The 26,495-nt window shown below is 41.3% G+C and overlaps 1 protein-coding gene across 5 annotated transcripts in view; it reads right to left on the bottom strand.

Annotated features, from left to right (window-relative positions):
* LOC115134115 (inositol 1,4,5-trisphosphate receptor type 2-like) overlaps positions 1–26,495 on the bottom strand; it is a 176,590-nt gene that overhangs the window by 68,344 nt on the left and 81,751 nt on the right. For all 5 annotated transcript variants that reach the window (XM_029667775.2, XM_029667772.2, XM_029667773.2 and 2 more), the window contains exons 38-45: positions 17,498–17,603; positions 12,580–12,767; positions 12,032–12,224; positions 10,060–10,322; positions 9,450–9,650; positions 8,767–8,877; positions 3,016–3,111; positions 2,831–2,950 (exon numbers count right to left, since the gene is read on the bottom strand). In XM_029667775.2, coding sequence (XP_029523635.1) covers positions 2,831–2,950; positions 3,016–3,111; positions 8,767–8,877; positions 9,450–9,650; positions 10,060–10,322; positions 12,032–12,224; positions 12,580–12,767; positions 17,498–17,603 — 1,278 coding nt within the window. The remainder of the gene's footprint in view (positions 1–2,830; positions 2,951–3,015; positions 3,112–8,766; positions 8,878–9,449; positions 9,651–10,059; positions 10,323–12,031; positions 12,225–12,579; positions 12,768–17,497; positions 17,604–26,495) is intronic.

The raw sequence follows: 26,495 nt of genomic DNA, 5'->3' as shown, positions 1-26,495 counted from the left end.
ATGTGTGTAGCTTGATGAGGACATTTTTATTTTTCATCCATTTTAGAATAAGGCTGTAACATAACAAAATGTAGAAAAAGTAAATGGGTCTGAATACTTTCCAAATGCACTGTATTTGTTTATCTATGTATGTACAGTACCAGTGGTTGAGAATGCTAAGTGTGTGCAAAGCTGTCATCAAGGCAAAGTGTGGCTACTTTGAATAATCTCAAATATAAAATATATTTACACTTTTTTGGTTACCACAAGATTCCATATGTGTTATTTCATAGTTTTAATGTCTTCACTAGTATTCTACAATGTAGAAAATTTGTAAAAATAAAGAAAAACCCTTGAACGAGGTAGATGTGTCCAAATATTTGACTGGTACTGTACGTACATACATACAGTTGAAGTCGGAAGTTTACATACACTTAGGTTGGAGCGATTAAAACTCGTTTTTCTACCACTCCACACATTTCTTGTTTAACAACTATAGTTTTGGCATGTCGGTTAGGACATCTACTTTGTGCATGACACAAGTCATTATTCCAACAATTGTTTACAGACATATTATTTCACTTATAATTCACTGTGTCACAATTCCAGTGGGTCAGAAGTTCACATACACTAAGTTGACTGTGCCTTTAAACAGCTTGGGAAATTCCAGAAATGTATCTCATGGCTTTAGACGCTTCTGATTGGCTAATTGACATAATTTGAGTCAATTGGAGGTGTATCTGTTGATGTATTTCAAGGCCTACCTTCAAACTCAGTGTCTCTTTGCTTGACATCAAAATGGAAAAATCTAAAGAAATCAGACAAGACCTCAGAAAATAAATTGTAGACCACCACAAGTCTGGTTCATCCTTGGGAGCAATTTCCAAATGCCTGAAGGTACCACATTCATCTGTACAAACAATAGTACGCAAGGATAAACACCATGGAACCACGCAAGCGTCATACCGCTCAGGAAGGAGACGCGTTCTGTCTCCTAGAGATGAACATACTTTGGTGCGAAAAGTGCAAATCAATCCCAGAACAACAGCAAAGGACCTTGTGTAGATGCTGAAGGAAGCAGGTTCAAAAGTATCTATATCCACAGTAAAATGAGTCCTATATCGACATAACCTGAAAGGCCGCTCAGCAAGGAAGAAGCCACTGCTCCAAAACTGCCATAAAAAAGCCAGACTACAGTTTGCAACTGCACATGGGGACAAAGATCGTACTTTTTGAAGAAAAGTCCTCTGGTCTGATAAAACAAAAACAGAACTGTTTGGCCATAATGACCATCATTATGTTTGGAGGAAAAAGGGGGAGGCTTGCAAGCCGAAGAACACCATCCCAACTGTGAAGCACGGGGGTGGCAGCATCATGTTATTGGGGTGCTTTGCTGCAGGAGGGACTGGTGCACTTCACAAAATAGATGGCATCATGAGGAATTTAAATTATTTGGATATATTGAAGCAACATCTCAAGACATAATTCAGGAAGTTAAAGCTTGGTCGCAAATGGACAATGACCCCAAGCATACTTCCAAAGTTGTAGCAAAATGGCTAAAGGACAACAAAGTCAATGTATTGGAGTGGCCATCACAAAGCCCTGACCTCTATCCTTGAGAGAATCTGTGGGCATAACTGAAAAAGAGTGCGAGCAAGGAGGCCTACAAACCTGACTCAATTACACCATCTCTGCCAGGAGCAATGGGCCAACATTCTACTTATTGTGGGAACCTTGTGGAAGGCTACCTGAAACATTTGACCCAAGTTAAATAATTTAAAGGCAATGCTACCAAATACTAATTGAGTGTATGCAAACTTCTGACCCACTGGGAATGTGATGAAAAAAATAAAAGTTGAAATAAATCATTCTCTCTACTATTATTCTGACATTTCAAATTCTTAAAATAAAGTGGTGGTCCTAACTGACCTAAGACAGGGATTTTTTACTAGGATTAAATGTCAGGGATTGTGAAAACTGAGTTTAAATGTATTTGGCTAAGGTGTATGTATGTAAACTTCTGACTTCAACTGTACACACTGGTGGAAAAAGACAATTTTATCCATTTTAGAATAAGTTTATAAAGAACCAAAAATGTGGAAAAAGCCAAGGCGTCTGAATACTATACACAAACAGCGCATTTGGAAAGTACTTTTTTTTTACATTGTGGGAACATTCACATAACCTATTTTGGTTTGCTGGGCAGATGCTCAGAAGTGTGGTGACTTTTACTGATAAACAGGAGCAATAGCTAAAAGGGAATGCTTGGGTTATGTGTGTTATGTGTGTGTATATGAATGCTTGAGGCAGGTGTGTGGTATGTAATGTTTGTAAATTTGCACATGTGGGGTTTCATGAAGGGGTTGAGCGTGTGTGTGCAAACTTCTGTATGTGCTCATGTGTGTTTGGTGTTATTTTGGAAGTGCAAACAGCCAGCCCCAGAGAGCCTGGTGGTCATGATGAAACCAGTCCGTTGGTGGGACAGAAATACCCTGTCTGAAAATCTATTTTGGGTGAAAGACAGAAGTGAAAACCCGCTAGACCTGGTCTGTCTCACTCAACACAGGAACCATTTCTTCCACTGAAAGTTACATCCATTATCACCTGCTGAAATCACACAAAACAAGCCTATATGAACACACCTACAGACATGAATCATTAGACTCACCTGGCGGTGGAGTAAGAGTGTGACACAGGCGAATGATACAGTATGTGAATTACCGTCTTTTTCTGTGCCACTGACTTTGCCTTTGTCATTGGGCCCTTATTAAAGTATTAATACGCAGGTGCACAAATTCTCCCCCACACACACACTCAATCATGCTTGTTATAACACACGTCATGGGGTTACCTGGTGGGCCAGGATGTAGATGTTGTGTCCTACGTCTTTTGGTTTGATCTGGTCTCCTATAGAGTTCTCCTCAGCTTCACTCTCCAGGCCCTGGGCATATGCCTCCTTCATCACATCCACCTGGAACACACTTTGTCAGTAAAGTGTGTATTTGTGTGTGTTAGTGTGTGTGTGGATTCACTCACCAGCTCCATGGGCCTCATCTTGTAAAGGATCTTCTCGGCGTTCTCGCTGTCATGGCGACTCTCCATGATTGCCAGCAGCAGCTTGGAGGCGTTGTTCTAGCACAGAGAGACCACGACACATGACCATCACATCCTAACCCACTCCACAATCTGTTACCGGGCGGAAATTGACTTCAAAATCAGTACTATACGAAGGCAGAGACCAACCGTGTTGAGCCCCACCTGTTAAACATGCACTACCATTCAAAAGTTTGGGGTCACTTGAAATGTCCTTGTTTTTTAAACTTCTCTAGGGTAGGGGGCAGCATTCAGAATTTTGGATGAAAAGCAGGCCCAAATTAAACAGCCTGCTACTCGGGCCCAGAAGATATGATATGCATATAACTGGTAGATTTGGATAGAAAACACTCTAAGGTTTCCAAAACTGTTAAAATAATGTCTGAGTATAACAGAACTGATTTGGCAGGCAACAACCTGAGAAAAAAAAAATACTTCCTGAATGGATTTTTCTTTTTGTAGTTTTCTATTCAATGCCATTACAGTATCCATTGACTTAGGACTCAAATAACACTTCCTATGCCTTCCACTAGATGTCAACAGTCTTTAGAAATGGTTTCAGGCTTGTATTCTGATAAATGAGGGAGTACGACCAGTCTGAATGAGTGGACTCTGAAGTGTCACAGAGCATTTTCATGCGCAATCCCGAGAGAGTGCCATTCTTGTTTACCTTTTATATTGACAACGTTATTGTCCGGTTGAAATATTATAGATCATTTAGGCTAAAAACAACCCGAGGGTTGAATATAAACATCGTTTGACATGTTTCTATGAACTTTACGGATACAATTTGGATTTTTTGTCTGCCTGTTTTGACTGCGTTTGGGCCTGTGGATTACTGAAGAAAACTGAGGTTTTTGGATATAAAGAGACTATTGAACAAAAGGAACATTTATTGAGTAAATGAATATCTTCGGAGTGCAACCATATGAAGATCATCAAAGTGTAGGGATTCATCTTATCTCTATTTCTGACTTGTGTAACTCTGTAACTCTTCTGATTTGTCTGCTGGGCTATGTTCTCAAATAATCGTAAGGTATGCTTTTGCCGTAAAGCATTTTAAAATCTGACACCGTTGGATTCACAAGAAGTTAATCTTTAAACCTATGTCAAATATGTTTTGTTTTCTGAATTTTTATAATGAGTATTTCTGTATTTGAATTTGGCGCTCTGCAATCTCACTGGATGTTGGCCAGGTGGGACACTAACGTCCCACATACCCTAGAGAGGTCCAAGAAAAATATTTTTTGGTCCATTAAAATAACATAAAATTGATCAGAAAAACAGTGTAGACATTGTTAATGTTGTAAATGACTATTGTAGCTAGAAACAGCAGATTTTTTAATGGAATATCTACATAGGGCTACAGAGGCCCATTATCAGCATCCATCACTCCTGTGTTCCAATGGCACGTTGTGTCAGCTAATCCAAAAAAATCTGCTAGCTAAAGAGCCAAGAACTTGAGAGGAACGTATCTTCCTCAACGAGGACTATCCTGAAGCTGTGCGCCAGAAGAGGAAAGAACTGATCCCAGCCATAAAAGCTGCCAGAGCATGTGGGGACATTACTTACATCCGCTATGACAGGCTCATTGTCCACCCTCCCTCCCAGAAGAGCCAAGCCTATGGGTTCGTAGCTTCAACCCCGCAGCACACACACGCCAATTGATTAATAAACTGCTGAATGTATATTTTTTTCTATTGCTTTGTTTGCTCTTCTTGCTCTTTTCAGTATTATGTCAATCTCTGATAAGCTACCCAGGAAAGGGATGAAAATATCCCAAATGAATATATGTAGCCTTAGAAATAAGGTTAATGAAATCATTAACTTGCTAACATCAGATAACTTTCATATATTAGCCATTTCTGAGACTCACTTAGATAATTCATTTGATGATGCATCAGTAGCAATACAGTGATATAACATCTATAGAAGAGACAAATGCTTATGGGGGAGGTGTTGCTGTATATATTCAGAGCCATATCCATGTAATGCTTAGAGAATATCTTATGTCAAGTGTTATTGAAGTGTTGTGGTTGCAGGTTCACTTGGCACATCTAAAGCCTTTTCTTTTGGGATGTTGCTATAAGCCAACAAGTGCTAACCGTCAGTATCTAAATAATATGTGTGAAATGCTTGATAGTCTTTGTGATGTAAACAGAGAGGTCTACTTTCATGGGGACATGAATATTGACTGGTTTTCATCAAGCTGTCCACTCAAGAGGAAGCTTTTTACTGTAACCAGTGCCTGTAATCTGGTTCAGGTTGTTAGTCAACCTACCAGGGTGTTTACAAACACTACAGGAACAAGATCATCCACATGTATTGATCACATTTTTACTAATGCTGTAGAACTTTGTTCTAAAGCTGTGTCTGTACCCATTGGGTGCAGTGATCACAATATAGTGGCAAAATCTAGGAAAGTTAAAGTTCCAACACATGGGCCTAAAATAGTATATAAGAGATCATACAAAAGATTTTGCTGTGACTCTTATGTGCATGATGTTAAAAATATTTGTTGGTCTGATGTGATTAACGAGGAGCATCCAGACACTGCACTTGATGAATTTATGAAATTGCTTATCCCAATTATTGATAAACATGCACCTGTTAATTAAGAAACTGACTGTTAGAACTGTTAAGGCCCCATGGATTGACAAGGAACTGAAAAAACTATGGTTGAAAGAGATGTGGCAAAGGGAGTGGCTAATAAGTCTGGCTGCACATCTGACTGGCTTATTCACTGCAAATTTAGAAATGATGTGACTAAACTCATCAAAAAAAAGAAGAAACTTTATTATGAAGCCAAGATCAATGATATAAAAATGATGGAAAAACACTTTGGAGTACTTTAAATTAAATTGTGGGCAGAAAGATAAATTCACCTCAATCTTTCATCGAATCAGATGGCTTATTAATCACAAAACCATTTGATGTTGCCAATTATTTTATTTATTATTTTGTTGGCAAAGTGGGCAAACTTTGGCAGGAAATGCCAACAACGAACAGTGAGTAATTGTATTCATGCATAAAAAAAACTAATAATGAAAGAAAAGCATTGCAAGTTTTAATTTTGTATAGTTCGAGTGGGAGAGGTGGAAAAAGTATTGTTATCAATCAATAATGTCAAACCTCCTGGCATTGACAACTTAGATGGAAAGCTACTAGGATGGTAGCTGACTCTATAGCCACTCCTATCTATCATATTTTTAATCTGAGCCTAGAGGAAAGTCTTTGTCCTCAGGCCTGGAGGGAAGCCAAAGTAATTCCGCTACCCAAGAGTGGTAAAGCGCCCTTTACTGGTTCTAACAGTAGACCTATAAGCTTGCCGACAGCTCTTAGCAAACTGTTGGAAAAAATCGTATTTGACCAAATACAATGCTATTTCTCTGTAAACAAATGAACAACAGACTTTCAGCATGCTTATAGAGAAGGGCTATCAACACGTACTGCATTAACACAAATGACTGATGATTGGTTGAAAGTTACCGATAATAAGAATATTGTGGGAGCTGTACTGTTAGATTTCAGTGAAGCCTTGATATTATTGACCATAACCTGTTGTTGAAAAAAAACAACATATGTGCTACTTATGTGCTTTTCAACCTCTGCCATAATGTGGATTCAGAGTTATCTAATAGAACCCAAAGAGTTTTCTTTAATGGAAGCTTTTCTAATGTCAAACATGTAAAGTCTGGTGTACTGCAGGGCAGCTCTCTAGGCCCTCTACTCTTTTCTATTTTTACCAAAGACCTGCGACTGAAATTAAACAAAGCAGGGGTGTCCATGTATGCTGATGATTCAACCATATACACATCAGCAACCACAGCTAATGAAGTCACTGAAACCCTTATAGAGTTGCAGTCTGTTTTGGAATAGGTGGACAGTAATAAACCGGTCCTGAACATCTAAAACTAAGAGCAGTGTATTTGGTACAAATCATTCCTTAAGTGCTAGACCTCAGCTGAATCTGGTTATGAATGGTGTGGCTGTTGAACAAGTTGAGGGGACTAAATTGCCTGACGTTACCTTAGATTGTAAACTGTCATGGTCAAAACATATAGATTCAATGGTCGTAAAGATGTGGAGAGGTCTAGCCGTAATAAAGAGATGCTCTACTTTTTTGACACCACACTCCAAAAAGCAAGTTCTGCAGGCTCTAGTTATGTCTAATGTGTATTATTGTCCAGTCATGTGGTCCAGTGCTGCAAGGAAAGACCTAGTTAAGCTGCAGCTGGCCCAGAACAGAGCGGAACGTTTTGATCTTAATTGTAATCAGAGGGCTGATATAAAGTAAAGACTCTGCATGCCAGTCTCTCTTGGTTAAGAGTTGAGGAGAGACTGACTACATCACTTTTTATTCATGTGTTGAAAATCCCAAAGTCTTTGCATAGTCAACTTACACACAGCTCCGACACACGCACTTATCCCACCAGACATGCCAACAGGGGTCTTCTCATAAGCCCCACATCCAGAACAAATTCAAGAAAGCGTACAGTATTATATAGAGCCCTTATTGCATGGAACTTCCTTCCATCTCATATTGCTAAAATAAACAGCATACCTGGTTTAAAAAAAAACAGATAAAGCAACACCTCGTGGCACAACGACTCTCCCTTATTTGACCTTGATAGTTTGTGTGTATGCACTGATATGTAGACTACATGTGCCTTTTAAAAATGTTTATGTAGTCCTGTCCTTGAGCTGTTCTTGTTTCATGTTTTGTGTGGACCCCAGGAAGAGTAGCTAATGGGGATCCTAATAAAATACCAAATACCAAAATCACTAGCCTGCTATTCAGTGTAGTGGATGTGTGGTCGAAGTCTGGGTATAAGGGTCTCTTTTCCAAGTTTAAAAGGATAAACATTCAACATTGGCCACGCTGTCAATCCAGCATGACTTCTGCCTCATTCTAAACAACTGGAAACTCGGAAATCTCAGACTTCAGAGAGTTCAAGACAACTGGGAAAAAAACTAGCTCTGACTGGTAAAATACATTTTGATTGGTCATCCAATACGGAATTCCATGTCGGGGAACTCTGTCCTCTTTCTAGAGCTATGACCTGAAGATAACTGACTTCATAATTCTACCTTGTTTCTCCCCCGCCCCGCCGAGTTCCCAATTGTCTTGAAAGCGCCATAAATCTAGAGAATGCCAGAAGTCAAAGCTAGATGACAGAATCTGCCCACGAAGGACTGCCGCACAGCACAAGGTGAGTCCAAAAATGTATTGTATGCTGCTGCATGAATGATGTACTATGCCAGGGAGAGTTTGTGGGCACCATTATAGCGCAATTAATGTATTGTTTAGTGACTTTTCTGGCATTTATCAACATTTTGGGGGGGGAGTGCCCCACCAAAATGTACATGCTAAAATCACCACTGCACTGAGGAAAGACATTTGTTACCTATGAAAGAAAGGAAAGAAGTTCAGTCCATTCATCCCTCACATCTCAGCAGATATCACCTTGTAAGGCCATAAGAACAAAATGGGTCTTTTAACAAGAAACTGATTCTGAAATGATTGCCATGATAACATCGTGTGTGTAGTATGAATGGCCCACTAATATAGGGCTAGATGGGATAACCTATACAGTATTCATCTAGGTATAATGAACTATTCTCTGCAGCTTATCCAGCTGTTGATATAGGGCTCTCGTAGGGGGGTGAATGTGTATGGAGAGGCATGCTAACCTTGAGTTCTAGCACCAGGTCCATTCGATTCTTCCCCAAGGGGTTGATGGAGTTGACTATCAGAGCTATGATGATGTCGATTCCGTTGGACTCGTGCTTGGCTATACAGGACTGGGACAACAAGAGGTTAGTTAGTGAGCGGAAAACACTTTAAAATGAAAACAACTTTCCATTTGAGATATAATAGTGGAACTAAAATTGGCAATATTTAAATAGGTAGTTCTAATGACAACACCCAACACCCTCGACAATAAGCTAAAACTTCAAGAAAAGTGAACTATCCCTTTAATTAAGATGTTATAGAATCAATTAGACAACTGTTGTCAGTCTAGCAGTATTGTAGGCCAAATGTGTAATGTCCCAACCACTTTATAATTTGACATGATTCACATCTTACTGAACAACCCCACATATTTGCTGTCAATGGTTTTCATGGCGAAGCATGAACCACAAACTCAAATGCATCTTTGATGGTAAAGTAAGCACAACAACATTATAGTTTTCTGGTGTAACCGGTGGGTGACCCCAGGCCAAGAGGAAGTCCTTGTGGTACAACGGTGACATATCGTATAATTTGGGTTTCCTAGTCTCAGGCAGGGATACCTCATCACGAGAACGTGATTCCACCTCCGCTACACTGGCACAGTAATGGGGTGACCTGGTAGGTAGTGGTGGTCCCCTACCTGGTTCTCGTGGCAAGGCCCCTGGCAGTACTCGGTGATTGTCTCCAGGGTCTGCCGGACAAGGTCCACGTTGCCCTCATTGATGTAGAGGCCCAGCAGGCCCAGGCCTCCCGTGGTGCTGCCACACATGATGTCCAGGAACTGCAGAGTCTCACACACTAGGTTGTAGTTGGTCTTGTTGTTCTGGTTCCGCAGGAAGTTCTGGATTCAGGAAGGAACCAGGAGGGGAAGAATGGTGGTTAATATTCATAGAATACTAGTATGACATCCTATCTGAGTGTGAGCACAACTGATCTGGGTTTATAGGAGGGTGTGTCAAAATAAAGGTCATGCTTTTCAGAATAAAACCGTGAGACAGATATTGACAATAATACCCGGTTGTTGAAAATGACAATGATTTAGTCTCAGAATCTAATCTGTTTCCTCAAATGATTTTAGGCCCACCTGCTAATCCTTGTTGAGATGATTCACTTATGATTCATGATTTACTCATCATGTGAACATGGTAAACACCATGAAGTTCAGCTTGTGGTTAGAGGAACTGTGATCTCCCAATACAGTGCCCATATGCTGAGGATCAAGAAGAGGTTTATTCCATTTAATTCAATACCTGCAGGTTCCTGTTGTGGTTCTCACAGAGCAGCTGGAGGTATCGCAGGATAGGCTTCATGATGGTGATGGCCGGGCTCATCTGGGTCTCTTCCTCTCTCTCCTCGCCCCCTCCCCCGGGCCCATCACCGGCCTGGCCGTCCAGCACCTCCAGGTCTGTGTCCAGATCCTTCCGGAAGGAGACAAAGGCCTTGGAGGTGGCTGAGGACGCCTCCTTCAACTGGCCACGCATGTTGTCTTTCATGTGAAGGGAAGAGTCTTTCACTTGAGGAGGAGAAGAGGAAGGGGTGGGTCACTGAAGGGTTGCACAATTCTGGAAACAATCCTAATCATCCTCAGAATTTCTGGAAAACCTGTGAATTTATGCTGACTAGGGTTGGAGGGTGATTTACTTTCAAGTCAGACAATTTCACAGTGGAATTAAAATTCATGATATGAAAATGTTGCATTATTTTTTCGATCATGTAACCACTTTCCTGATATTACTGTATTGAAATTAAATGGACCCCAACCCTGCTATTAACTGTGAGCCATTCCATTCCCATGATTGAAAAACAATGTTTCCCCCTCAGTCAAATTGATAGCAAAACTGATATGAAATCTTATTATTCGAAACAACCACATTTCTGTAATAATTCCTAAATGACTGTGACCCCTCTGACAACGGGTTAACTGTGTAGTAAGCGTTTCTGGTGTATCAAAACAACACGTCTGGGTACAATGGTCCTTTGATAGACTTAGTGCTGTGGCCCCTCACATGGCCCCTGACATGTGACTGCAGGCATGGGGGCGAAACAGGAACAGAGAACCACAGAATCACTCCACAGTGTTCAGAGGTCAGTGAAACTACAGGGGAAACCACACAGATTTACACTGTTTTTACTGTAGTCACATTGCTAGTTAAATGGGTTAATGACCTCAGCCCAGAGAGATCGACTGGGGCCTAAGGTATAATGATGTCAGCAGAGAGAGAAATGTGAGCAACCTTTCACCTTATGAGTCACTATACCTCTGTATACAAAGGATGGGGTTTTAAACCTTTGAATGAAGATGCATATACTACACTGTATTACTGTATATTACACAGATGCACTACAAAATGTGTATTTGAATAACAGCAAATGTACATTATAGGCCTATTATCTGTATGTCTGTATTGAGAGCCCGTTTCCCATCATCTCCATGGCGACCTGTAGGCTCATGTTCAGAGCTGACCCCTCATGGCCATTATGACTCAGCAGCTTTAGAACTTAAATCCCTCTTCACCTCTCATCCTCCCACATTTTCCCCCTCACTATTTAACTGTCTCTACCTTCCACACCACACTTCAGTCTGTGGAGTCTATGTAGATTTTACAATATCTGCTACATCACAGACATGGTCTGGACTTGTTCTCCCATGAAACAAGGGGAAGGCCAGTAAGGAGGGGAAAGACTGCAGCTCCAGAACTGAATGAATAGGTATATGAATCAAACTAACTTTATTTAGATTTCCCCCACTAACAGTATACAGTCCGGTCCAAATTTTTTGGCACCCTTGATAAAGATTATCAAAAAAGTCTGTATAAAATAAATACAAATACTAAGCTATATTGTATGCAAAAAATGTGCAAATATATTTTATACTAATACAATTGCTCAGAGAAATATATTTAGTATAAGTAAGATTTGTTTTACTCTAAAAAGATAGGGGTCAAAATGATTGGCACCCCTGTTTTCAATACTCCAGCACCTGACTGTACATCAGAACATAGAGACATAAATACAGATGCCTGATGGAACCAAATACGAGGTATGGAGGAGAGAATCATAGAAACAGAATGACTAGAATGGCCAAAGCCCCTCAGACCTCGGCAATTTGACAGTACACTCATGAGGACCCTCAATATGGCTGCCGTCCCACCCATCATGCAAGATTGACTTAAAGGAATGTCTGTTCAAGTCATTCTATTTCTATGGAGACAAAGAACATACCTGTTTTCCTGAGCCGGATGCCACTGTGACTGACGTCGACGTCCTCCTCTCTCTTCCTGCAGGTGCTGACCTCGAACATGTTGACGGACACAGTGGCCCGGATCTCTTGCTGGGCCAGACGCATGCGGTCATAGAACACCTTGAAGAAGCGCTCCGACTTCTTCTGCTTGTGCAGCTGGTGGTAGAACGAGTTCTGAGGGGGGTGTTAGGGTAGAAATGTAAACGACCCACCAGATAGTTGATAAAACACTTGTATCAGAGTGAGTGTGTGTCCAACCTGAATCTCTCTATCTGTGCACATTTACGTATCTGAGTGAGCCTACCCCCTCCTCACCAACCTGTATCTGAGTGAGCCTACCCCCTCCTCACCAACCTGTATCTGAGTGAGCCTACCCCCTCCTCACCAACCTGTATCTGAGTGAGCCTACCCCCTCCTCACCAACCTGTATCTGAGTGAGCCTACCCCATCCTCACCAACCTGTATCTGAGTGAGCCTACCCCCTCCTCACCAACCTGTATCTGAGTGAGCCTACCCCCTCCTCACCCACCTGTATCTGAGTGTTTCCCCCCCGCAGCAGGGCGTTGCCTAGCAGGATGCTCTCCTGGAACACGCGATCGTTCTTGGTACTGACGATGAGGTCTATGACCAGCTCTGAGGCTCCCTCACTGTCAAGCAGACACTGGATGTCCACCATGCTGCTGCTCGGCTTGTCAGAGTCCTGGACCAGAGAGCCACCTGCAGATAGATAGATTAATAAACACATTGATTGGAATGGGAGAACATGATTTGGAACAGACCTGGGTTCTATTGTGCTTGTCTGGCTTAATGGACAAATGGAATAGTAGCAAACGTGGATACCCCACCCACCTGGCAAACCAGGTAGTCTCATTTGAAATGCAAAGGGGTTTATATTATAACTGTCAATAATAAATAATAGCCTTGAATGAAATAATATGATTTGTATTCAAAGATATCAAAGACCTTTACACAAAAAAAAGACAGTTACAACATATTCAGTGTGTTCCCTCAGGCCACCACTCCACCACCCCATATTTACAATAAAAAACCCATTTGCACATGTGTAGATTGCATGTTATCATGTGCATGTGCCCATGTGTCTCTTCACAGTCCCCGCTGTTCCATAAGGTATTTAATTTTCAGTTATTTAAAACAGATTCTACTGCTTGCATCAGTTAACTGATGTGGAATAGAGTTAACTGATGTCCACTTAGAGCCATGAGAGTGTTATATGCATATTTTAATGTTAGCTCTGCATGTACATTTAAGGGCGAGCCATGCTGCCCTGTTCTGAGCCAATTGTAATTTTCCAAGGTCCCTCTTTGTGGATCCTAACAACACAACTGAACAGTAGTCCAGGTGCGACAAAACTAGAGCCTGTAGGACCTGACTCATTGATAGTGTTGTTAAAAAGGCTCCCGAGTGGCACACCGGTCGAAGGCACTGCATCTCAGTGCAAGAGGTGTCACTATAGTCCCTGGTTTGAATCCAGGCTGTATCACATCTGGCCGTGATTGGGAGTCCCATAGGGCGGCACACAATTGGCTGAGCGTTGGCCGGTTTTGGCCGGGGTAGGCGGTCATTGTAAATAAGAATTTGTTCTTAACTGACTTGCCTAGTTAAATAAAAGGTTAAATAAATACATGTTTAAAAAAAAGGCAGAGCAGTGCTTTATTATGGGCAGACTTCTACCCAGCTACTGTTGTATCAATATGGTTTGACTATGACAATTTACAACCCAGGGTTACTCCAAGCAGTTAAGCCTCCTCAACTTGCTCAATTTCCACATTATATTTTACACGTTTTAGTTGAGGTTTATGGTGTGGTGAATGATTTATCCCAAATATGGTGCTTTTAGTTTTAGAAATATTTAGGACCAACTGATTCCTTGCCATCCATTCTGAAACTAACCGCAGCTCTTTGTTAAGTGTTGTAGGGATTTAACTCGCTGTAGTAGCTGACATGTATAGTGTTGAGTCATCCGCATACATAGCCACATTGGCTTTACTCAAGGCCAGTAGCATGTCATTACTAAAGATTGAAAAAAGTAAGGGTCCTAAGACAGCTGCCCTGAGGAATTCCTGATTCAGTCTGAATTATGTTGTAGAGGCTTCCATTAAAGAACACCCTCTGTGTTCTGTTAGACAGGTAACTCATTATCCACAATATAGTAGGGGTGTAAAGCCATAACATATACAGCACCAGTCAAAACGTTGGACACACCTACTCATTCAAGGGTTTTTCTTTATTTTAACTATTTTTCGACATTATAGTATAATAGTGAAGACATCAAAACTATGAAATAACACATATGGAATCATGTAGTAACCCAAAAAATGGTTAAAGAAATCAAAATATAGCCACTCTTTGCCTTGATGACAGCTTTGCACACTCTTGGCATTCTCTCAACCATCTTCATGAGGTTGTCACTTGGAATGCATTTCAATTAACAGGTGTGTCTTGTTAAAAGCTCATTTGTGGAATTTCTTTCCTTCTTAATGCGTTTGAGCCAATCAGTTGTGTTGTGACAAGGTAGGGTTGGTACACAGAAGATAGCCCCATTTGGTGAAACACCAAGTCCATATTACGGCAAGAACAGCTCAAATAAGCAAAGAGAAATGACAGACCGTCATTACTTTAAGACAAGAAGGTCAGTCAAAGTGCAGTCGCAAAAACTACAAAGCGATATGATGAAACTGGCTCTCATGAGGACCGCCACAGCAAAGGAAGACCCAGAGTTAACTCCTTGCAAAAGGATAAGTACATGAGTTACCAGCCTCAGATTGCAGCTCAAATAAATGCTTCAGAGTTTAAGTAACAGACACATCTCAACATCATCTGTTCAGAGGAGACTGCGTGAATCAGACCTTCATGGTCGAATTGCTACAAAGAAACCACTACTAAAGGACACCAAGAAGGAGAGACTTGCTTGGGCCAAGAAACACAAGCAATTAGACCGGTGGAAATCTGTCCTTTAGTCCGATTTGAGATTGTGATGCAGAGTAGGTGAACGGATGATCTCTGCATGTGTGGTTCCCACCATGAGGCATGGAGTAGGAGGTGTGATGGTGCTTTGCTGATGACACGGTCTGTGATTTATTTAGAATTCAAGGCACATATAACCAGCATGGCAACCACAGCGATTTGCCATCCCATCTGGTTTGCGCTTAGTGGGACTATCATTTGTTTTTCAACAGGACAATGACCCAAAACACACCTCCAGGCTGTGTAAGGGATATTTGACCAAGAGGGAGAGTGATGGACTGTTGCATCAGATGACCTAGTCTCCACAAATCACCAAATCCCCTTCCAGACTATTCGAAAAGCATTCCTCTTGAAGCTGGTTGAGGGAATGCCCAAGAGTGTGCACAGCTGTCATCAAGGTAAAGGGTGGCTACTTTGAAGAATCTCAAATATAAAACATCTTTGGATTTTTTTAAACACTTTTTTGGTGCTATGAGATTCCATGTGTTATTTCATAGTTCATGTCTTCACTATTATTCTACAATGTGGAAAATAGTACAAATATAGAGTAGGTGTCAACTTTAGACTGGTACTGTACGTTTTTCCATTAGCAGACTGATCGATAATGTCAAAAGCTGTACTGAAGTCTAACAAAACAGCTCCCTCAATCTCAGCCAATCATCAGTAATTTGTGTAACTGTTTGTTGAATGTCCTTTCCTTTAAGCATGCTGTAATTCTGTTGTCAATTTGTTTACAGTAAAACAGCATTGTATCTGGTCAAACACAATTGTTTCAAAAAGTTTACTAAGGGTTGGTAACAGGCTGATTGGTCAGCTATTTGAGCCATTAAAGGGGGCTTTACTATTCTTGAGAAACAACATTACTTTTGCTTCCTTCCAGGCCTGAGGGGGCACACTTTCTAGTAGGCTTAGATTGAACATATGGCAAATAGGAGTGGCAATATCGTGAACTATTATCCTCAGTAATTTTCCATCCAAGTTGTCAGACCCCGGTGGCTTGTCATTGTTGAAAGACAATTGTTTCACTTCTTCCACACTCACTTTATGGAATTCAAAACTACAATGCTGGTATTCCATAATTGGATCAGTTATACTTGGATGTGTAGGTTCAGCATTTGTTGCTGAAATGTTATGCCTACATTTGCTAATCTTGCCAATGAAAAAATCATTAAAGTAGTTCGCAATAGCAGTGGGTTTTGTGATGAATGAGCCATTTAATTCAATGAATGATGGAGCCGAGTTTGCCTTTTTGCCCAAAATGTAAGGTGCTCCAAATCTTTTTACTATCATTCATCTTTGATTCATAGTATAGTTTCTTCTTATTCAGTTAAGTCAATTTGCCATATGTTTGCCAATCGGTTGTGCAGCCAGACTTATTTGCCATTCCTTTTGCCTCATCCGTCTCAACCATACAATTTTTCAATTCCTCATCAATCCACGAGGTTTTCACAGTTTTTACAGTCATTTTCTTGATGGGTGCATGCTGATTAGTAACTGGGATAGAAATTTCATAAATGTGTCAAGTGCAGTGTCTGGTTGCTCCTCATTACACACCAGAGACCAACAAATATTCTTTACATCAATAACATAGGAATCACTACAAAACTTATTGTATGACCTCTTATACACTATATTAAGCCCAGCCTTTGGAACTTTGGTTTTCCTAGATATGACTACTATATTGGGATCACTACATCCAATGGATTTGAATACTGCTTTAAAGCAAATTTCTGCAGCATTAGTAAAGAAGTGATCAATAGATGCCGATAATTTAATTCCTGTGCTGTTTGATTATAGATTACAGCCTAAGAGGAACTAACAACCTGTGATTACAGCCTAAGAGGAACTAACAACCTGTGATTACAGCCTAAGAGGAACTAACAACCTGTGATTACAGCCTAAGAGGAACTAACAACCTGTGATTACAGCCTAAGAGGAACTAACAACCTGTGATTACAGCCTAAGAGGAACTAACAACCTGTGATTACAGCCTAAGAGGAACTAACAACCTGTGATTACAGCCTAAGAGGAACTAACAACCTGTGATTACAGCCTAAGAGGAACTAACAACCTGTGATTACAGCCTAAGAGGAAATAACAACCTGTGATTACAGCCTGAGAGGAAATAATAACCTGTGATTACAGCCAGCCTGATTACAGGAAATAAGAGGAAATAACCTGTGATTACAGCCTAAGAGGAAATAACAACCTGTGATTACAGCCTAAGAGGAACTAACAACCTGTGATTACAGCCTAAGAGGAAATAACAACCTGTGATTACAGCCTGAGAGGAAATAATAACCTAAGAGGAAATAATAACCTATGATTACAGCCTGAGGAAATAATAACCTATGGAGGCAGGCTACCAGTAAACAATAATGCAGGTTATCTGCTCACTCCCCACAAGTAACGGGGAGTATAGTTAAGGTATAGTTGGGGTTATTCGGGGTTGTATTTAGTACCTCCAAAGCCTCCAGCCGAGTTGTTCCCGCTCCCAAACTCTGATTTGGAGAGAATCCTTTGATTTCCAAAGTAGCGAGTGAGGAGAATATGCCTTAACACATTTCCCTGCAGGAGGAGAGAAATTGAAAAGATTAAATCCACACCAGAATGTGTCTGTTTTATGCCAGACAGAAACATGAACACAGGCAGGCAGGTGCACACACACACTAGAGGTCGACCGATTAAATCGGAATGGCCGATTAATTAGGGACGATTTCAAGTTTTCATAACAATCGGAAATCGGTATTTTTGGACACCGATTTTACTGTTTTTTTGTTGGGGGTTTTTCACCGTTATTTAATCTTTATTTAACTAGGCAAGTCGGTTAAGAACACATTCTTATTTTCAATGACGGCCTAGGAACGGTGGGTTAACAAATCAATCATAATCACCAGTTAACTACACATGGTTGATGATATTACTAGATATTATCTAGTGTCCTGCGTTGCGTATAATCTGACTGAGCATACAAGCATCTAAGTATCTGACTGAGCGGTGGTAGGCAGAAGCAGGCGAGTAAACATTAATTCAAACAGCACTTTAGTGCGTTTTGCCAGCAGCTCTTCGTTGTGCGTCAAGCATTGATTGCGCCGTTTATGACTTCAAGCCTATCAACTCCCGAGATGAGGCTGGTGTAACCGAAGTGAAATGGCTGGCTAGTTAGCACGCGCTAATAGCGTTTCAAACTTCACTCGCTCTGAGCCATGGGGTGGTTGTTTTCCTAGCTCTGCATGGGTAATGCTGCTTTGAGGGTGGCTGTTGTCGTTGTGTTCCTGGTTCGAGCCCAGGGAGGATCGAGGAGAGGGACGGAAGCTATACTGTTACACTGGAAATACTAAAGTGCCTATAAGAACATCCAATAGTCAAAGGTTAATGAAATACAAATGGTATAGAGGGAAATAGTCCTATAATAACTACAACCTAAAACTTCTTACCCGGGAATATTGAAGACTCATGTAAAAAGGAACCACCAGCTTTCATATGTTCTGAGTAAGGAACCTAAACGTTAGCTTTCTTACATTGCACATATTGCACTTTCACTTTCTTCTCCAAAACTTTGTTTTTGCATTATTTAAACCAAATTGAACGTTTCATTTTTTATTGGAGGCTAAATTGATTTTATTGATGTATTATATTAAGTTAAAATAAGCATTCATTCAGTATTGTTGTAATTGTCATTATTACAAATACATTTTAATAAATCGGCCGATTAATGGGTAGCTGCTTTTTTAGTCCTTCAATAATCGGTATTGGCGGTGAAAAATCAATCGGTCGACCTCTAACACACACACACACACACACACACACAGTGAGGTTCGCTCATTGTTTGTGCTTCCCATCAACAATCAGACAACAAAGAAAAACATATTTTCAATGCTTAATCAATCATGACAAAGGTTGCATCCCAGATGGCTCCTGTAACCATTATATAGTGTGCTACTGACCAGAACCCATAGGGAATATGGTGCCACTTGGAACACAGACATATTCTTAATCTTTCTATGTATCAGAGTTTATTCATAGAAGACAGCTTTTGCCATTGATACAGAATGACAATACTATGCCGGCCATATTGAGTGTGTTCATGAGGGGCCTTGGCCATTGTAGGAAATAGCTTTCTATGGCTTTTACATCTGTGGTACATCCTACACACATGCTGTACACTGTGGCCATACGGTGCCAATACTCCACTATTGGTTTCACATAAAATGACATCACGAGTGAGATCGTTACATAAGCAACATAGATGTAATCATTCAAATTGTATTCTAGGATGAAGCGACTTCTTCCTGTGAGAGAGAAAGAAAGAAGGGGAAGAAGGAAACTCAGCTGAGCGGTGTGCTAGGAACAGATCCTGTGCTTCCCATGAGAGAACACAGAAGGAAGACTGTGAGTGTATGTGTTACATAACACCTGGTGGTGGCTGGCTGGGAAATCACGAGGGAAGACAGACAGGGAGAGCGGGGTTTTTCTCTCTCTCTCTCTTTTAGTTTGCGCCTCTGGGTAGACTCCCCCACTTGTGACCTTTGCGCTCTAGAGAGACACTGAAATAATCACCCACTCTCTATGATTGCATAATATGCATGTGTGACTGACTGTTAAAACTTGTCTGGCATATCAAAAACATGTATGCTCAAGAGACTCACTCTTTTTTACTACCAAGATGTATTATTTAAGAGCACAGCAAATGAGGGATGGATGGAGAGAGGGATGGACACAGGGGTCAGCCCGTTTCCATGGTAAGTACCAGAGAGCCGTGTCATGACAAACGACCACCCTTTCTCACATGGGATACCACAGAGAGGAGGAAAAAACTGAAAGTGAAGTTGATCAAAGGTTCAGTCCAGAGAAAAGTGAAGTTCAGCTGAAGCCCTTCAACTAAGTGTTCTGAGGAAAGGAGCAGTGTACTGGTAGAGAGAGAGCACGTGCAGCTGATATTCCCCATCTCAGTAAACACTAACTCATCTGCAGTCAGCACTGACGGCCGACTGCCTGCACTGTCTGGCTGAGAGCGGCGTCTCCACACAGGTTTGCACACAGAAACAAACACAAACACACAGACCCTTCAGTGATTGCAGGTGATGATATCAGTGAGCCAACTCGGCTCATTCCCACTCAAATCAGGCATAGACATGTACACAGAGCGCAAACGAACACTGAGCTGTCTTTTAAGGCAACAGCAATACGTTTCCTTTTGATTGATTGCAGATGGAATCGTGTTTGACATTAACATTTATTAAAGGAGACGGCTGTCTTGCGCCATTCTTTCACACAGCCTAAAAGAGAGGTAGAGTGCAGCAGGCATGGGGTTTGAGGTGTGGGGCTCCCCAGTCTCTCTCCCTGCCTCCCTCCCTCCCTGCCTAGATGCTTACCCCTCAGGTGATGCAGTCTGCTGGCCAGCTCTGCAGAGGGAGGTGGATAAAAGAGCCCGGATAGAGAGAGAGAGCGAGAGATAGAGGAGGATGAGTCGTGCCAGCCTGACTCATCTGTCTGCTGCTGCATGGAGAGAGAGGGAGGGAGGGAAAGAAGATCAAGCCTAATGGGTTTTTAAAATGTGCGCCGACACGCCACACTGCGGCTCTGGGTGTCCGGGGTGGAGATGAGCAGTTCGCCAAATCCTCTATCTGCCCCCCAACTCAACCACCCCTCCCTCCCTCTCCTCTCCATACCTCCACCTCGTCTAGAGATGTCTCCAACTCTGGCTGGGCAGCAGAAGAGAGGGAAGAAGAGAGAGAATGCGGGCTGAGCTCACCTCTCCTCCATGCTTGTTCAGGAGGTCTCACGGCTCAGGCAGGAGGCTGGGAATAGAGCCTCAGCCCAAGACAGACAAAGCTCCAGGCTCTCAGCGGAAGCTAGTGAAAGCAGAGCCCAGCAACAGAGCACTCTCTTGGAGTCAGACTATGGAAAATTATAGGTGGTCCTACCGGGGCCAGCCAGGGAAGGGAAAGTTTGCAACTTCTCTATGAAAAAGTTGGCTGAAGATTTTCCAATCTGAGTTCTTGCTTGTGGAAAGTGTGAAAGTCTCACCACAACAGACACATGCCAGGGTCTCACAGGCCATGGCTCTTATTCATAAAGTGTCTCAGAGGCTGACTGATCTAGGATCTAATTAATTAGATGTGGGACCTAATCCTACATAAGCAATCCTACTCATTGTATGAATATGGGCCAACTCAATTAGAATCAGTTTAGCAGATTACATCAGAATGAATAAGATTTTATGGGTAGGGGGTGAATCTGATCCTAGATCAGCACTCCTAGTCTGAGATGCTTTGTGAATACAGACACAGGTGTCTATTGATAGCAGAGGGGAAACACTGGTCTAGTGTTACACTAGAATGTGTGTGTGTGTGGCTCCGGTTGAGGTGTTTCCACATGGCTGAGCAGGAGCAGAGACAGGAAGCAGGGTGGATCAACTTACAGTAAGTATGATTGGAGGGAATACAGTCTGTGTAACTGGCCCTCTGGTGTACTGTATCATTGCATAATTCACCAGCTTACTAAAGTATAGGCTATCGATCCAATAACAACCATGAGAAGCACTGAAAGGAAAAGCAGATCAGAGGATGTTCAACGCCAGACAGAACTTTCAACAGATCGTTAGATTAAGCATTAATTCCCATGCTCCATGTTTTCTTAAGTCTTATAGTCTGAGAACATAGGAAGTTTACAAACAAAACTCAAACTCAATTCAACTTACTATAGACCTACAGTACATATTTACATGCTCCTTATTTCCATATGAAATTTGTAAGATGTAATGTGAACAATTATAAAGAGAATCACTGATGCATCACATTTCATATCATAACATTGTTGTTATATGAAATGCAGCCAATGTCCAAAAACCAAACATAAACCAAATGAAATCTGAGTGAACATCCTGCCCATCCATATCACCTAGTTGTGAAACAAAGAGAGGGGAAAAATCAATGCCCCTAAAATCTCTTCCTGTTTGGGCATGAAACCTATAGCAACACTACAGCAATGCTATAGCAACACTGGTAACTCTATAGCAACACAGTAGCAACGTTACACCAACATTACAGCCATCAGAGCGGCTGTGAGGGAGTCTAAAACACGATGGGAGCAGTTAGGGATAAGTGCTGCCACTGCTCCCTGGACAAGAGGACCCGAGAGTGACTTGTCTCTCTTCACTCTATGCAAACTCTTACATCATCTTAGTCTTCATCCATCTCTCTACCTTCCTATCTTTTCTGTCTCTCTCTCTCTACCTTCTTTGTCAGTGGACCCTGCCTGCACCCCACTCTCTAGCTGTAGTCCTGCAGAACTCCGCCTCCTTTCACGTGGCAGACGACTCGCCCATTCTCTGCCAGCTTCACTATTATACCGACAATGGAAACATTTTCTAATTTTAAAGTGTTTTCCGCTCAACCTCTTGTTGTCCCAGTCCTGTATAGCCAAGCACGAGTTCAACGGCATAAACATCCTCATAGCTCTGATAGTCAACTCCATCAACCCCTTAGGGGAAGAATCCAATGGACCTGGAACTCAAGGTTAGCATGCCTCTCCACCCACCCACCCACCCACACTTCTCCTTATATTGTCTCAAAGCTCATTGTCATACTCCTTGCTACCGTTTTAAATTCTTTCTCCCACAAAGAGGTCAGGCAGCAAAACAACTTAACAGCTTCATGTGAGAGCAATTGGTGAGATTTGTGATTTTTAGACCAATAGCAGAATGAGTGCATAAACAAAGCATTCCTCCAATGGCTGACCCTTTGTCAGGAAGTTCATTTCGGAAGTGGCGCATGTGATTCGCTAACATTGTTAGATAGGTTCACGGCATAGGGTTTGTTTTTGTCCGTAGGACTGTGTGATGACCAGCGGTTATATGGTAGGGCACCAAGCACAAACACCCCTATCGTTGCACGCACATTCTGAATGTTCTTATTTTAAAGTTCAGCTCCAATTAAAGGCACAGTAAACTGCATCTAAATGATGTTGAGAATGATGAGTTCCCTTTATTCATAGATGGAAGCCCGAGTCCGTATTCAAGCATCTCATAGTAGGAGTGCTGATTTGGGATCAGTTTGAACTTTTAGATCTTAATGAATGAGATTACATGGCCAAGGGGGACCTGATCCTAGCTCAGCACCCTTACTTTGAATACGGTCCCTGCAGAACTCAAGCCACTTATCCATCCATTCACATGTACAACTTCTCCTCCATAGATTTGAGAATACTTGGAATATGACGTGTGTTCAGGTAGCCTGAGAGGCAATTCAAAGGCATCTCTACAGCATGGTTTCTTGAAGTATGGGTCGGGACCCAAAGTTGGCCCTGGGTGAGAGGTGGGTCGCGAGTTATGAGAATACATCTATAATCATGCACTATTTCATAATTTGGAAGACCATTTAGGTCATGGGAGGACAGTCCATTTCTCATTAAGGTCTCGAGCTTAACAGTTTAAGAATACCTGCTCTACAGGAGACCCCCTGTGCCTGCTGAGTCCTGGGCGAGACAGGTAAACATGTGCTGGTCCATCACCATGGAGACCACAGACCTCAAGTCAGAGAATGATCGAGAATTGAGGGGGAAACCCCAGCCAAAAGAAACACACACTAGAAAAACAGACAAAAGCAAATGCCCAAAAAGCACACACACTTAAACACCCATCTCTGAAGCCCCTTAAAAGGGTGACATTTTCTCCTCACAAAGACAGAACACTTAGTGTCAGACTAAGTGTCAGGGGGAGTCTAGGTTAGGGCCAGTCAGGGGTTAAGGCCTGTCTGGTATCAGTGACTGAGCCAAGCCTGGCTGGCTGCATGTGAATGAGCAGATGAGTGGAGGGATGAGGCTAAGCCATTTTACACTGCGAGACGCATCGTGTGTACAACACCTTGCAAAAGTATTTAGACCCCTTCGATTTCTTCACATTTTATTGTGTTAAAGTGGGATACAACATTTCATTTTTTGTCAACAATCTAAACACAATACTCTGTCAAAGTGGAAGAAAAATTTAATAACTAAAATAGTCTTTGCATAAGTGTTCAGCTCCATGAGTCAATACGTGTTAGAAACATCTTTGGCATCTTTCTGGGCATGTCTCTAAGAGCTTTGCACACCTGGATTGTGCAATATGTACCATTACTCTTTAAAAAATTCTTCAAGCTCTGTCAAGATGTTGGCAATCATGGCTAGACAGAAATGTTCAAGTCTTGCCATAGATTTTCAAGCAGAATTAAGTAAAAACTGTACCTTGGAACATTCAGTCTTCTAGTTAAGCAAAAACAGTGTAGATTTAGCTTTGTGTTGTTGGTTTTTGTCCTGCTGAGAGGTGAATTCCTCTCCCAGTCTCTGGTGTAAATCAGACTAAAGCGGGTTTTCGCCAGTGCTTAGCTCCATCTCGTTTATTTTAGTCCTGAAAGACTCACCAGAATTTGCCTATGTCAAGCATACCCATACCATGATGCAACCACAACAACGCTTAAAATGAGGCAGTTACTCAGTGATGTGTTATGTTGGACTTGCCTCAAACACAATGCTTTGCATGTGTCTGGGTGGTTTAATACATAATCCACTTGATTTCAGTGCTGCTTTTCACCTTGTTGATCATAATATACTGTTGATGAAATCGTGTCTATGGATTTCATAACACCTCACTGAGATGGTTATTGGTGTTTTTAAATCACTGATGAAGGATTTTGAGACTGATTCCCTGACCTGTCAATGTTTTTAATTAGCTGTTTTATGATTTTGTTATACTCTTGTGAAATCTATGGTTTTTACTTGATTACTTGTAGTTTTTCATGTTGTGTCTGTCTGTAATTGTGTAATGACTTGGTGCTGCCGATCTTGGCCAGGACGCTCTTGAAAAGAGATTTCAAATCTCAATGATGCCTTCCTGGTTGAATAAAGGTTAAATAAATAAAATTTAAATAAACAGTTCTGCTTTCTGTTGACAAGATAGTTTAAATTCATAAATGATGCCTATGCGGAACCTCAATCTGTATGCTGTGGTGTCCCATAAGGCAGTTGCCTAGGACCTCTTATGTACTTGATGTATTCAAATGATCTCCCTCGGGTGCTCTCTAATCCTATGGCAACCATGTTTGCTGATGATACCACAGACTATGTAACAATCAATTCTGTAGGGCAGCTAAAAGAGGCTCTTTAAGCTGACATGATAAGTACTTCAAATTGGATCACCCAAAACAAATGAGTCCTAAATACAAAGAAAACCAAGGCAATGCTAATATGTACGAAGAGGAGAAGGAAGAAACTACCCTCCTTACAGAGGACAGTTGGCGGAACACCAATAGAGGAGGTTTCAGAGACTAGGCTGTTAAGTGTGCTGCTAGACAACAGTCTTTCTTCGTGATAAAAATCATCAGCACCTCCTATATGCTCAAAAGGATTACAAAATATATGTTACAGCAAACTTTTTACAAATCTCACAAGCTCTCATCCATAGTCAAACGAACTACTGCTCTGTCGTCTGGAGTAATGCAAGTGTTGGTGACCTAAAGAGAATGCAGGTAGCACAAAATAAGGCAGTGGTAATCATTCTGCAATGTGGTTACGAGAGGTCTTCCATAGAATTACATAATGCACTTGAATGGCTGACTCAAGGAAATTCTAAAAATAATATACTAATCCCTTTTCATAAAATTCACCACTCTGAAAGATCAAACGCTATCCATGATAAACTGGATATGGTCAAAGACAAACACTCTCGAAACACACAGAGCAGAACCAAGCCCACCAAAACCCAAATTAGATTGTAGCTTCAGGGCAGTAAAGTCCTGGAACGTCTTGACAGAAACTCGCCAAATAGTTGTTTTAAGAAGGGGGGAGGGTATGCTGGGAATGTAACTCGTAAAATGTATACTGTGGGTAATAGGAATGTGGCTTTTGTCTGTATTTTTGTGCTTTTACTTTTTTCTTTTGTTAGTCTTCTAGATTCTGTATGTTTTTTACATTTCTTAAGGACTCTTGGAAGACTAGCCCTGAGGCTAAAAGAGATCCTAATCAAACTAAAATCAGAGATATTTTTGTGTTTTATAATATACAGTACCAGTCAAAAGTTTGGACACACAGACTCATTCAAGGGATTTTTCTTTATATTTACTATTTTCTACATTAAAGAACAATAGTGAAGACATCAAACTATGGAATCATTTAGTAACCCCCAAAAAAGTGTTTTACAAATTGACTGACCTTCATGTCTTAATGTTATGGACTGCCGTTTGTCTTTGTTTATTTCTGCTGTTCTTGCCATAATATGGATATGGACTTGGTCTTTTACCAAATAGGGCTATATTCTGTATACCACCCCTACATTGTCACAACATAACTGATTGGCTCAAACACATTAAGGAGAAAAGAAATTCCACAAATTACATGTTTGGGTTCCTACATGATTCCATGTATGTTATTTCATAGTTTTGATGTCTTTACTATTATTCTACAATGTAGACAATAGTAAAAAAT

The sequence above is a fragment of the Oncorhynchus nerka genome, linkage group LG9a (assembly GCF_034236695.1).
Source record: "Oncorhynchus nerka isolate Pitt River linkage group LG9a, Oner_Uvic_2.0, whole genome shotgun sequence".
In the NCBI taxonomy this organism is placed as follows: Eukaryota; Metazoa; Chordata; class Actinopteri; order Salmoniformes; family Salmonidae; genus Oncorhynchus; species Oncorhynchus nerka.
The sequence above is the reverse complement of the archived record's forward strand: the minus strand, read 5'-3'. Positions and strand labels throughout refer to the sequence as shown.